The following is a 12,952-nucleotide window of genomic DNA, read 5'->3' as shown; positions in this document are numbered from 1 at the left end:
AGCACATGAGAATATCTTCCCAGGAGGGAAATTTAAATCAAAGCTGAAACCATTGTAATGATGATCATATATACATTATATTATATATACACAGATACATTCTCTCTATTATACCCTATCAACTGTCTTTTATTTATCATCTGTTGATCAATCTATCCACCACTTACCATCTATCATTTGTCTATCCATCCTTACTCATTGCTGATTGCTAATAGCGATACAAAATCATACTTCTGCTCTTAGAAATCTGTCCCTGGTCTTCAAAAGCAAAATTAGAATAATTATAAAATGAGCTACCAAATTCCTTGCTATATATCCAGGAAACAGAAGAAATTAGCAACAAGAAATCCATGCAAGAGTGGGAGACCCTGAATTCAGCCATGATATTAGCATGCATACACACACACACATACACAAACATACATCCATAGATACACACAACACACAGATAGCTCTGTGATATTCAAATGGACAACAGCTGTAAAGAGTACATTAATATTGTAGGAATGACACGAAGGCAAAACTTTACTACTTACCGAAACACAGACATTCTGAGTTCTCCTGTAAATCAGAATGAAGGCAATGAAGGGAGCGTACAGGTCAATGGAAGTGTCCGTAAAGGTAACAAATGATTCAGATACTTAACGTTGTGTCATTATTAATAGTGTTATATTTTCTAAAACAAAATATGATTCACTACATTGAAGAGATCTAAGCAGGATGACAAGTTATTGTGGATTGACACGATTAAAGGATCAAATCTAGAGGAGATATTTTGATATTTTCCCTTCTTTACAATATTTTTTTGGGTTGGTTGCTTGGTTTTGGGGCTTGAACTCTGGGCCTGGATGCTGTCCCTCAGCTCTTCAGCTCAAGGCTACCACCCCACTCCTGGAGCCACAACACCACTTTCGGTTTTCTGGTGGGTAATTGGAGGTAGCAGTCTCAGGATCTTTAGTGTCCTGACGGTCTTTGAATGGCGATCCTCAGAGCTCAGCGTCCTGTGTAGCTAGGATTGCAGGTGTGAGCCACGTTGCCCGGTTTTCTACTATCTTTTTGATTGCCCTTTTGACCTCCTTGTTCCTCAGGCTGTAGACCAGGGGGTTCAGCATGGGAATCACCACGGTGTAGAACACAGACACAATCTTGTCTGTGTCCATGGAATGACTGGAGCTGGGCTGCAGGTACATAGTGATCACGGTTCCGTAGAAGATGGAGACTGCAACGAGGTGCGAAGCACAGGTAGATAAAGCCTTCTGGGATCCCTCGCTCGAGTGCATCTTTAAAATTGTTCTAAAGATGAACAGGTAGGAAATGAAGATCATGAAGAGGGCAACAAACACATTGAAGCTGGCCATGAGAATAAGAATCAGCTCGGTAGTGTGCCTGTCAGAACAAGCCAGCGTCATGACTGCTGGAAGGTCACAGAAGAAGTGATGGACCACATTGGACATACAGAAAGAGAGGCAGAACGTGTCACCAGTCTGCACAGATGCATTCAGAATACCAATGACATAGCAACCTATGGCCAGACGAGTGCAGGCACTTTTTGTCATGATGGTGGTGTAATGGAGGGGTCTGCACACTGCCATGTAGCGATCATAGGCCATGGAGGTTAAGAAGTAGCATTCCATAGTGGCAAAGGCTGCAAAGAAGAACATCTGAGTGGCACACGCATTGTAGGACATGACCTTGTCTCCCAGCAGGAGCCCAGCCATAACCTTGGGAGTGACCGTGGAGGAAGAGCAAAAGTCCACCAGAGATAGGTTAGCGAGGAAAAAGTACATGGGGGTGTGGAGACGGGAGTCCAGCAGGATCACCAGGATCATTCCTAGGTTTCCAATCATGGTGATGAGGTAGATGAGGGTAAATATTACAAAGAGAGGAGCCTGGAGTGTTGGGTCACCAGTCAATCCCAAGAGGACGAATTCACTCACCTCCGTACCATTCTCCACTAGACGTATGTTAGAATCAAAGGTCTTCTGTAGCAAAATAAGTCAAGAATAGGATGGCGTCCCTATTGAAGTGTGAAAGCCATGTTCTATCACAACAATAATAATAATTTGTTTCATAAGTAGTATATTGATCTAAAAGTGTCTGATGGCAGTGTAATTTAGTGAAAACTTACCTATGTAGTATCAGACCTTTGAAGAAGCAGTGTTTGCACACATCATTTTCAATTTTTAATTTTTATATAGATATCAAGTAAGTTGTAGCAAAGCTAGTAAATTTCCTAAGATCCCATGCATAAGAGTAAATCTATTTTCTACGACTTTTTGTCAATAATTGTTGGCACTTCCGTGTCTTCACTTAATCTTCTCTACAAGCCTGTTTGGTTAATTTGTTATTTTTCCTTTTTTTAGATGAAGTGACTTGTAACAGATAGTGTTTAGTGTTTAGTTAGGGCTAAATTATTCTTTACAGAGAGTATAAGACAAGTCCACAGCTTAGACCCAAATAAGATGATAGATGCTGTTAGTAAACTTGAATACTTTTTACATTCAGTTTTATTTTAGCCAGCACCTAGCCATAGAAAATTTTAAATATTAGTAACTTATGCCATTTCCATGCATGTATAAGGTATAACATATTCAAATTAGAGTTAGCATGTCTGTTCTTCAAGCAACTGAATAAATACAAAAATAAATGAAGAAAACAACGACACTGAAAACTATAGAACAGCAACACAAATATGTAAATGTCAATCATACATACAATAAGAATTTCATATAGAAAATGTCTAGGAGAACTTTAGCACCAAAGGAAGGATCAATTAAAACACAAGGCACAGGACCTGAAGAGGCAGTATCATTTCTCTACAATAAACTGATTTTTACTATTGTTAATTTTTTATCAAATCTCTCTATTGTGGTAAGCCTTGTGCCTGGAGTTGCACAATAGTGCAACTCACAAATAAATTCCTAATAGATGTAGTGGCATAAATGCATCATTAGAAGCATGTGCAGTAAACAAAACTAATTCTGAATGCTAAGTATACTATCATGCATAAAACCTGGGGCTCTGGGAAAATGTCTGTTTGGACTCATGTCTGATTCTGTTCTTCATTACCTGAATGACATTGACCTTATATTAAGTTCTCTAAGCTTTTCTTAAACCCATATGTAGTGTTAATGAGGCATTTGGAGCTTGCTAAGAAATTATTGTAAGAGTTAAAGGAGAACAGCATTTGAAAATAGCACAGTAGTGAGCTAAGCACCATCACAATGAGTCCATACCTCTGAACTCTAATCTTATCACTTGTTTAAAACAACCTCCTCCATACTGCTCAGGGAAAATAGAGTCACCAACAACACAGCCCGGTGTTGGTAATCTCACATTGTGATTTTCCTTTTCCTTTGCTTTTTTTTTCCTTACAGACTTTCCTGCTCAGGCTGGGTTCAAACTGAAATCCTCCAATCTTAGCCTCCTGCATAGCTAAGATTGCATTTGTGAACTACTATCATGTAGCAGTGCAAGTTTGATCACTTTTTTTTCCTTCGTTCCTCCCTCCCTCCCTCCCTCCCTCCCTCCCTTCCTTCCTTCCTTTCTTCCTTCCTTCCTTCCTTTTTGATGCCAGTATTGTGGTCCTGGGTCTTACTGAGGAAGTCCTGCTTTCATCCCATGTGTATAAAGCTTACCATCTCAGTACCTTTAACTTAATCACATATACCCATTCTCTTTTACTATATGAGGTGGCATATTTGTAAGTTCTAGCAAGTGCAGCATTAGTTTCAATCATTAGATGATCTACTACAGTGAATGTAACACTGTAGAATACATTATCTTAACATAAGGGGTTGTTGAAATGTGATCATCAGAGCTCACATTTCTAAGTTGCAAATTGATTATTTGTAAAAGAGATGCAGGAAGAGATATAAGCATGTCCCAGTTCATGTACAGAAAACAAATTTATCTTCCCAAACAATCTTGGTGATTTTAGTAGCAGAATAAACTTCCTGTACACGAAAAGGTTTCTCATAGCTAAAAATAACTACATAAAGCCAGTTTGTGTGCAAACAATGCTTTAGATGAGTGGTATCTAAAAGTTAATACAGGTAGCACTGGGGAAAGAGATGGAATGCCCATGCAGCTTCATTCACCATTAAGGAAAATGGAAGTGTTGGGAGGTTAGATGCTTTCCTAAAATTCTATGCCTCATCCACAACATTCAAGATGCTAATTAACATTTCATTGGTTCTTTTGAATGTGCTTTTAATCATTGTATAACACATTTTCTGCATCAATATATAGCGAAAGGGCCAGACTTTGGGAAATTAAGTTGGGAAAGTGTATGTATTTGGTAGTTTCAGAATTAATCTGCAGACATTAATAAAGTGTCTTTTGATTCTGGCTGAGCTACCTTTTCAATGATGGCACAGCCTACTTTAATGAGATAATTAAAACCTGCTTAATCATATATCCTAGGTCTTGCTATTTCCTGCTTGTAATTTCATATCACTGTACTGTCTACTGAGTAAAATAAAATACTTCAAAGAATTTGAATCCCAGACCTTTGTCAAAATTTGAGAAAAAAGTATTCAGCCCGATCTGGGCTCGTTTTATTTTATTGTTCCATTGCTTCATCATTGGTCACAAATTTATTTTTCACTAATAAGTTCATTGAATACAGACGCTTACCTTGCACCCTGAAAAGAAGGGAAAGGAAATCTTGAGTTGTGCAGCTGAAGTCAGATTCATCCTGGGAAAAACAAGTCAAAAGGACTCTAAATCTCTAGCACATACAATCTCATGCCTATCAGGCATGTAATCATGTTCGTAGAAAAGTTGTTGACCATCTGCTGAGCTTCGTTTCCTTATTTGTAATTGAGAATTAATAAAATGGACCATCTTTCCCAGGGCTTACAAGCCACACTGAAAATCGTGTTTGGAGGAAAGGATTGCTGTACAATAAAGCCATCGATTTCAGTAAATGAAGACTATATACTCTGTTCACACACTGGCCACTTTAAAATGATGTCACGTGGAGTCCCTGTGGGATTTCAGAATTAAGCAACTGGGAAAGTAGGTGAAAGTTCCACAACTGCAAAGCTCTCAGGGGAGTCCCCCTCGAAGGTCCCTTCATCTGCCGCCAACCTACTTAGGGAAGAGAATGTTAAACCGAACACGGGGACAGCTGAATGTGTTAAAGAACACCTATACATGTGCAGTAATTGTCATTGCTTTTTTTTAAACCTCACAGCTTTGGTATGGTACAATTTGCATACATCAGGAATATTTATTATGAGTGTTGATATCCTAAACTTACTTTGTTTAGGTCAGTCATAGCTTTTAGAGTTTTACTTTTTCATATTTATTCTTTAAGGTGTTACAATTAAATATAAGGCCCATATGAAGTTTGGAAGTATCAGAAATAATATCTCCTTATTTCTTCAGGTTATAATGAATAAACACGTGATTCAGGGATATGGGACTTTAAATCCAATTGCTGAACTAGGTTTCCTTATCTTTAATTGAGAAATAATAAAATGAATTGTATCTGTGCCTGGCAACTTACAAATTTTCTTATATCTTTAGGCAAGTGAGTTTTGTTTTCCTATAAATTATCCTCCTACAATCAATACTGAATGCTTAACCTTTAATATTTGGAATCCCTTCATTTATGATACCCCTAATTTATCTCTTCAAAAATTCAGTACTGGGCTGGGAGTTTGGCCTAGTGGTAGAGTGCTTGCCTAGCATGCACAAAGACCCAAGTTCAATTCCTCAGTACCACGTATGTACAGAGAACCAGAAGTGGTGCTGTGACTCAAGTAGTAGAGCTCTAGCCTTGAGAAAGCCCAATGACAGTGCTTAGGCCTTGAGTTCAAGCCCAAGGACTGGCAAAAAATCAATATTATCAATATTATCTTCTGTCTGGTCTTATTTCTAATCTCAAAAGGAAAACTTTGAAATCTTTGACCACTAAGTTTGATGTTTTCTTCTTATATATGGGCTTTATACATGTTCATAGTAAATATATTGAGGTTTTTTTTTTTTTTGCCGGTCCTGGGCTTAAGCTCAGGGCCTGAGCACTGTTCTGGGACTTTCTCAAGGCTAGAACTCTACCACTTGAGCATCAGCACCACGTCCAGCTTTTTTCTATGAATGTGGTACCGAGGAATCGAACCCGGGTCTTTGTGCATGCTAGGCAAGCACTCTACCACTAGGCCAAACTCCCTGCCCCTATTGAGTTGTTCTTAAGGAGCATTTTGTCAAATGATTCTTCTGCATCTGTTGAAATGATTGATTATAGAGATCTTGTCCTTCATTTTGTTAATGTGTGTTATAGTATTAATTTGAATATATTAAACCATCCTTGGATTCCTGGGATGATTCTCATTTGGTAATGACATGCTGAATTTAATTTGCTAATATTTTATAAAGGATTTTTGTGTCTTTATTCATCACGGATATAGATTTCTAATTTCACGCAGAAATATTCTGCTTCTGATATCAACATAGTCACGACTATGTGTGTGTATACATAGTTATATGTAATACATGAGAAGCAGTCAAGCAAAAGGATATACACATAGTTTCCTGTGTATATGTTCATCTGAAATCTATCAGCCAATATACCAAGTAAAATATTAATTATAGCCTTCATATTGTACATTAGATCTCTTGATTTGTTATCCCATGTATATGTATATGTATATATATATATATATATATATGTGTGTGACCTTTGTTTTGCATGATTTTATTTTTTCTTTTCCTCTTGTCTCTGGTATTTTTTTTCTATATCTCTGCACTTTCTGCTCCCTCCCTCCCTCCCTTCCTCCCTCCTCCTCTCCCTCCATTCCTTCCTTCCTTCTTTCTTTCCTTCCTTCTTTTCTTCATTTTCATGATTGAATCCTGGTTACTTTTCCATTAGGCTATATTTGACCGTATAAGACATCTTTAATTACTTCATGTGTCAATAAAAACCTCAAGTTGGTACCCAAAAGAGACAACCTACAGAATAGGAAAATTATTCATAGGTATACACCTGACAACACGGTTATTATCTAGTATGCAGAAGAACAGCTCAGTGGCAAAGATAAAATAATCCAGTTAAAACATGGGAAAGGGCTGGGAGTTTGGCCTAGTGGTAGAGTGCTTGCCTAACATTCACAAAGGCCCAGGTTCAATTCCTCGGTACCACATACATACAAAAAAGCTGGAGTGGTGCTGAGGCTCAAGTGGTAAAGCTCTAGCCTTGAGAAAGTCCAAGGACAGTGCTCAGGCCCTGAGCTCAAGCCCAGGACTGGCAAAAAAAATGGGAAAGACCTGAACAGACAACTCTGATCTGGGAAAGGAAAGGGGAACAACAAAAGTGAGACAAAGGACAAATGGTGAACCCATGCAACAGCAATACTCACAAGGCAATATATTGGAAATGAACTTGGCAGCTTGTGGGGAGGAAGGGGAGTTGGGGAGAAGGGGAGGGAAAGTGGAAAAAACTAGGGAGGGGGTAACAAAGTTCAACAAGAAATGCACTCATTATCTTACTTATGTAACTGTAGCCCCTTTGTACAACATCTTTACAATAAAATAAAATGAAATGGAATGTTTTTAAAAACAAAGACATAAATGGCCAAGAGACAACTGAATTTGGTTCAACATCATAAATTATCAGGTAATATCATCTCGTTCCAGTAATTGTAATTACTATCAAAAAAACCAAAGTTAAATGTTGGTGAGACTATGGAGGAAAGTTTGCACATTGCTGGTGAAGATATGTTAGTACAACCATTTTGAACAATGAGATGAACCATCAAAAATTAAAAACAGAACTATAATATGATCCACGGATCTCGTGATAAATATATATTCCAACAAGTGACACAAGCATGCCAAAAGATACTTTATTTATTTCAGCACTATTTGTAGTCCTGAATGTGATTATAACCCATGATGAATAGCATAGAACAGAGAATCTTTATGTACCATTCCAGAAACTGTAGGTCAATTAACTTTTTTATGTGTTACTTTCCTCATGTGTACCATTTTATTAATAATGTTTTATCCATTTAAGTGATAAAACTAAGTCATTTTGAATGCTTACGTCGATCTCAATTTCATAGAAAGTACTGATTAATATCAAATGCGACTTACCATTGCTACTATTACCATTATCATCACCCCACCTGCTGTTAACAGATGAGACAGTAGCTTTATACAGATAAAAGTATAAAAACGTAAAAAGGCTGTGTGCTGAAAATGACATTCATTTAATGTGAATCAGTAAACAATAAAATGCAATCGAAAAGTTATATACAAGGATATAGGCTGTTGGATTGTGTGTGTATGAGAGAAAGAGTGGGACAGTGAAATGAAAGTTAAGGAGAATCGGAAGGCAAATCTATAGAAACAATGTGACCATTTGGAAGTATATTTCCAGGAGATCATTTACACTCTTACAAATCAATGTTATTCAGTAATTTACCTACATTATATAGATTAGTTCAATTGATTAACTGCTTGGTTAGCACTGGAGAACATGATTGCCACTTTTTAATTCCAGGGTAACCATCCAGTATCCAGAGTACTTATTTCACAGAGCTGTGAAAAGTAAATCTGAACATATACGAAATCTAATGCAATGGCTAAAACAAGTTGTGTCTACAGCAGTTGCTTCCCTCAAGCTTTTGACTTAATGGTCTTTTGATATAAATAGGCTCCGTAGAAACATTCAGAATGAAGAAATAACTAAGAAAGTCTTAAGCTCAAATCATCGTGACCCAGTTCATTCTTTTAGTAGAAGCTTACTGAATTCCAGCTCATTTCATTTCTGTCACTAGAAATCAAAGACATTTCCTTATTCATATGCAGATAGTGACAGAAAGTTCTACCTATCATCACTGGAGTAATAAATGCTGTCAGCAAAGTAAATGTAGTGTTATTAAATCACAATGAAAAATGTTCAGAATGTAGACTAACCAGTTGATTATGAAGTTTATTCTTGTGAGTTGTCCATTGAGGCACACACACACACACACACACACACACACACACACACACACACACTCTTTTGCAGGTATTTTTCAAAATAGTTTATTTATACAAACTGATTTTTACCAGAATGGTCAATGACACAACTAGTAAAACCATCATATAGTATGATGACAAGCACACTCCACTTACCTTAATCATTCTCTTCAGGTCTTAGGATTCCAAATATATTGTTTGTTTGTTTTTTTTCTATGTATCATATATTTGCAAAATTTGGTGTACCTCTTATAAAGTCATTGACCTGTGAGTCTAAAACAATCATAACAAAATCTGAGAGAAACAAGGTAAGATTCTAGACACCCTACCCATTGAAAAAAATCGTTAAGATCGTTTTGACACTAAGTATATCTTTTTGAATGCATTCATGACCTCCTTGCTCCTCAGGCTGTACACCACAGGATTCAGCATGGGAATGACCATACTATAAAACACAGATGCGATTTTGTCAGCGTCCATAGAATGACTGGAGCTGGGCTGTAGGTACATGAACATGACAGTCCCATAGAAAATGAAGACCGCAGTGAAGTGAGAGGCGCAGGTAGATACAGCTTTCTTATGTCCAGCACCCGAGCGCATCTTTAAGATGGTACTAAAAATGAATATATAGGATAGCCAGATAACCAGGAGGGCAAAAAAGATATGAACGGTCCCTAGATAAACAAGAATCAGCTCACTAACATGCCTATCAGAGCAAGAGAGAACCACAACTGCTGGAACATCACAAAAAAAGTGATGGACCACACTGGAATTACAGAAGGAGAGACGGAATGTGTTGGCAACGTGGATGGAGGCGTTCAAGAAACCAGTCACGTAAGATCCTATGACCAGACCAGCACACACACTGGCTGTCATGGTGGTGGTGTAATGGAGGGGCTTGCACACTGCCGCATAGCGATCATAGGCCATTACGGCCAACAGGTAATTTTCCACACTGGCAAAGGCTGCAAAGAAAAACATCTGAGCAGCACAAGCATGGTAGGAGATGACTTTGTCTCCCATGAGAAGCCCAGCCATGACCTTAGGAGTGACCGCTGAGGAGTAACAGAAGTCCACCAGAGACAGGTTTCCCAGGAAGAAGTACATGGGGGTGTGGAGACGAGAGTCCAGGAGAATCAGCAGGACCATCCCCAGGTTCCCAGCCAGCGTGACCATGTAGATGATGAGGAAGGTGACAAAGAGGGGGACCTGCAGATCCGGGTCACTAGTCAGTCCCAGCAGAGTGAACTGAGTCACCTCTGTCCTGTTATCCATCAGTGTTACTTGAAAAATCACAAGATACTCTGTGGCCATGAGAAAAAGTGAAACAAATGGTACAATAATGCATTAAAATTATACTATATAAGTATAAAGTATTTTCTTTCACTGGACAATAACTTTCAAGTCAAGTTAAGCATGGGGCATTAATTACATACTGGGTGACATCCTGTGGAATTTGAAGAATGTTCAAGGATCATCTACCTAATTTAAAAATTTTCTGATCTGTCCATTATGATGGAGACATTTTAATAACATGAAAATAATCTATGGAATCAGTCTATCAGTTGACTTCTCCTGCACTCATTAAAATTAAACTAATTCAATCAATGAATTAAATATTACTTACCAGCCAGGAATGAGTGCCAAAAAGTTATGTGTATATTTGTTTCCTTCTTTAATAATATTTTGTTGGGATTTGTTATCCTTGTGTACATTATGAAGCACAAGGAGTGGAGAAATTTATCCATATTACTTATGAGTTGGTAATGTTTGCTTTGGATCCATAAAACATTTAACACATTTTATGTGAGAGCCTGATCTAAAATTCATAACATACTGGAATTACTCTTTGTCTTCCTTGGGCTTAAACTGGGGATGATTTCTTTAGGAAATACATAAATGATTCCTAGTATAGTAATATCACCCTTTTCATTGTGTATTCTTCTCTTATTAGAGGTAACACTAATCAAATAAAAATCAGAAGGCTTATATGACCCTTTGGAGTAGAAAAAGTTCCTGAATGCCTTAACAAGCCCTGAGCTTCAGATCTCCCTATAGACAAACACATGAAAACATGTTGACCACAATATGGAGAAAACCACCAAACTTTTATTCAGATGAAGATGAAGGCATATTTAATCTAGGAATCAACAAAGAATATCTTCATGATGTCTAGAAATAGGCTAGGTAAGAATGGTGGTGGAAGCAAATTCAGCCTGCAGATGCAGTTCTAAGAACAAACACATTGTGAAAGCAGATGCACAGCTTGGCTTGCCATACCTGTCAATTACCATCCAGGAGTTTCCTCCTTACCATTATATCTCTATCTGCAATGTGAATGAGTAATGAGTCTTGCAATGAAGTGTTACTGTGAGATTTAAATAAAATAATATAAATGGGGATAAAATCCTGGGTGCAAACTCAGCACCACTCTCTATCACATTTGGTTAAGGTGAGTGCTGACCTTTGTGGCCACCATTTCAGGTAAATTTGATTTCTGGAAGCTCCTTTCACCCATTTGCATGTGGAAAGATATCCACATAGAATGAATTTCTATTCCTTATCATTCTTTCTACTATACCTTTGGTAATTTTGTAGAGGTACCTGCCAAAAGTGGCAGCCATTAACACACAGGAGTGCTTTTAGCAAACTGTGTCCCACAACCAACTCTATGGTCTTTAAAAATTATTTTCATGAAGATGATGTATAGAAGGAGATTTTATTTTGACCATGTGTGCCCATCTTTGCACAGTGTACATTGATTAACTCACTGCCTCCCCCATTTTTCCCTCATCTTCTTCACCCCAGTTCTTGAGCTAGCTGACAATCTTCATTGCTCTGTTTTTACACATGGACATGAAGTATTTTGGCCATATTCATCTTCCTTCACCCTCTCCATTTGTCTTTCTCCTTTCACTAATAACCCAATCCCTGAAAGCCCGTATTTCATATTTCTGTCCTTCAGATAGATATTTATACATGGATGTGAGTTTATGTGTGTATAAGCATGTGTGTGCCATATTGTAGAATACATGGTCAATGAATCCTACATCTACCATTTACTTGAGATCTACGTATGTATTCACTTGTGTGACATTGGAACTTAAAAAAACCCTAAAAAATTAAAGCGATCTCCAATGAAATAGTATTCTTTTAGTCCTCTCATTGTCAATGTCTATAGAGGCAAAAATGATTCCACTACTACTAATAACAACAATACTATTAATAGTCCATATGAGATTGTGTGGAAAAGGTTAAAATAAATGTTAGGTTCATTCAGCTAGCATCCATGTGTAGTTTAAGAAGGGTCATTTCACTTTTCCGAGTAGTTGTATATTAAGATTTGTTTGTTTGCTTGTTTCTTTGCTTTTAATAAAGATAAATGACAAAATCTCCTGCTAACCTATTTGAATGCCTTGATTTTGTTCCTATTTTTGGAAAAGTACATAGTATGTCAGTAGAATACTTGAACTGTATATTATATAAGCTTTGGTATTCATACAAGAGGCTCATTTCAGTTCTTTATACAAATACTGAAACCATCTTTCTTTTTTAAACTAACTCACAGTTAAGTGTAGCTACCCCAATAGTTTAGCACGAAATATGTTTCTTACAAGCAGTGTTTATGGAATAGTGGATTTTACCTGTTTCTTAGATGAGACTGCCCAGTCCTCAATTTATAACAGTTAAGTCTGAAATCTTAAAGCCATAGGATACAGGAAAAATTTGGGTGATTTCATGGTCCGGGGTCAAAAATTTCCAACTTCTCTAAGCAGGGAAAGAGTTATAGAAAAGAACATTAGCAACTGATCAATTTTTAATCTGCCATGGATTTTTTTTAAAGTTTCATGAAAGAGTCCCTTACCTCCTCTTCATTTGTAAAATAAATGTAAGGTTCCATATTTCTTGTCAAACATAGGCTGTATATATGAGATCTATAATCAATATTTTTAGATAAAACATGAGCGATTGCTAATTA

General features: G+C 37.3%; 2 protein-coding genes across 2 annotated transcripts; both read right to left on the bottom strand.

Moving 5' to 3' along the window:
- Positions 1-986: 986 nt before the first annotated feature.
- Positions 987-5,162, bottom strand: LOC150052600 (olfactory receptor 5B2-like). The gene is made up of 2 exons (XM_090349167.1): positions 5,016-5,162; positions 987-1,982 (listed from the first exon to the last, which is right to left on the bottom strand). The coding sequence occupies exons 1-2, from the start codon at positions 5,160-5,162 to the stop codon at positions 987-989; spliced, it is 1,143 nt and encodes a 380-aa protein (XP_090205293.1).
- Positions 5,163-9,318: 4,156 nt separating this feature from the next.
- LOC150052599 (olfactory receptor 5B2-like) lies at positions 9,319-10,251 on the bottom strand. Its single transcript, XM_090348728.1, has one exon. The coding sequence runs from the start codon at positions 10,246-10,248 to the stop codon at positions 9,319-9,321; it is 930 nt and encodes a 309-aa protein (XP_090204854.1). The 5' UTR covers positions 10,249-10,251.
- Between the last annotated feature and the right edge of the window lie 2,701 nt (positions 10,252-12,952).

The sequence above is a fragment of the Megascapheus bottae genome, chromosome 16, assembly GCF_031878675.1.
Source record: "Megascapheus bottae isolate mThoBot1 chromosome 16, mThoBot2.hap1, whole genome shotgun sequence".
NCBI classification, from domain to species: domain Eukaryota; kingdom Metazoa; phylum Chordata; class Mammalia; order Rodentia; family Geomyidae; genus Megascapheus; species Megascapheus bottae.
The sequence above is the reverse complement of the archived record's forward strand: the minus strand, read 5'-3'. Positions and strand labels throughout refer to the sequence as shown.

Coding starts and splice junctions, on each gene's coding strand:
- LOC150052600 (XM_090349167.1), bottom strand. CDS start 5,162: ATGTATAGGTGTTCTTTAACACATTCAGCTGTCCCCGTGTTCGGTTTA. Junction 1,983..5,015: donor AACTTTCACCTACTTTCCCA/GTTGCTTAATTC, acceptor ATTTTGCTACAG/AAGACCTTTGATTCTAACAT.
- LOC150052599 (XM_090348728.1), bottom strand. CDS start 10,248: ATGGATAACAGGACAGAGGTGACTCAGTTCACTCTGCTGGGACTGACT.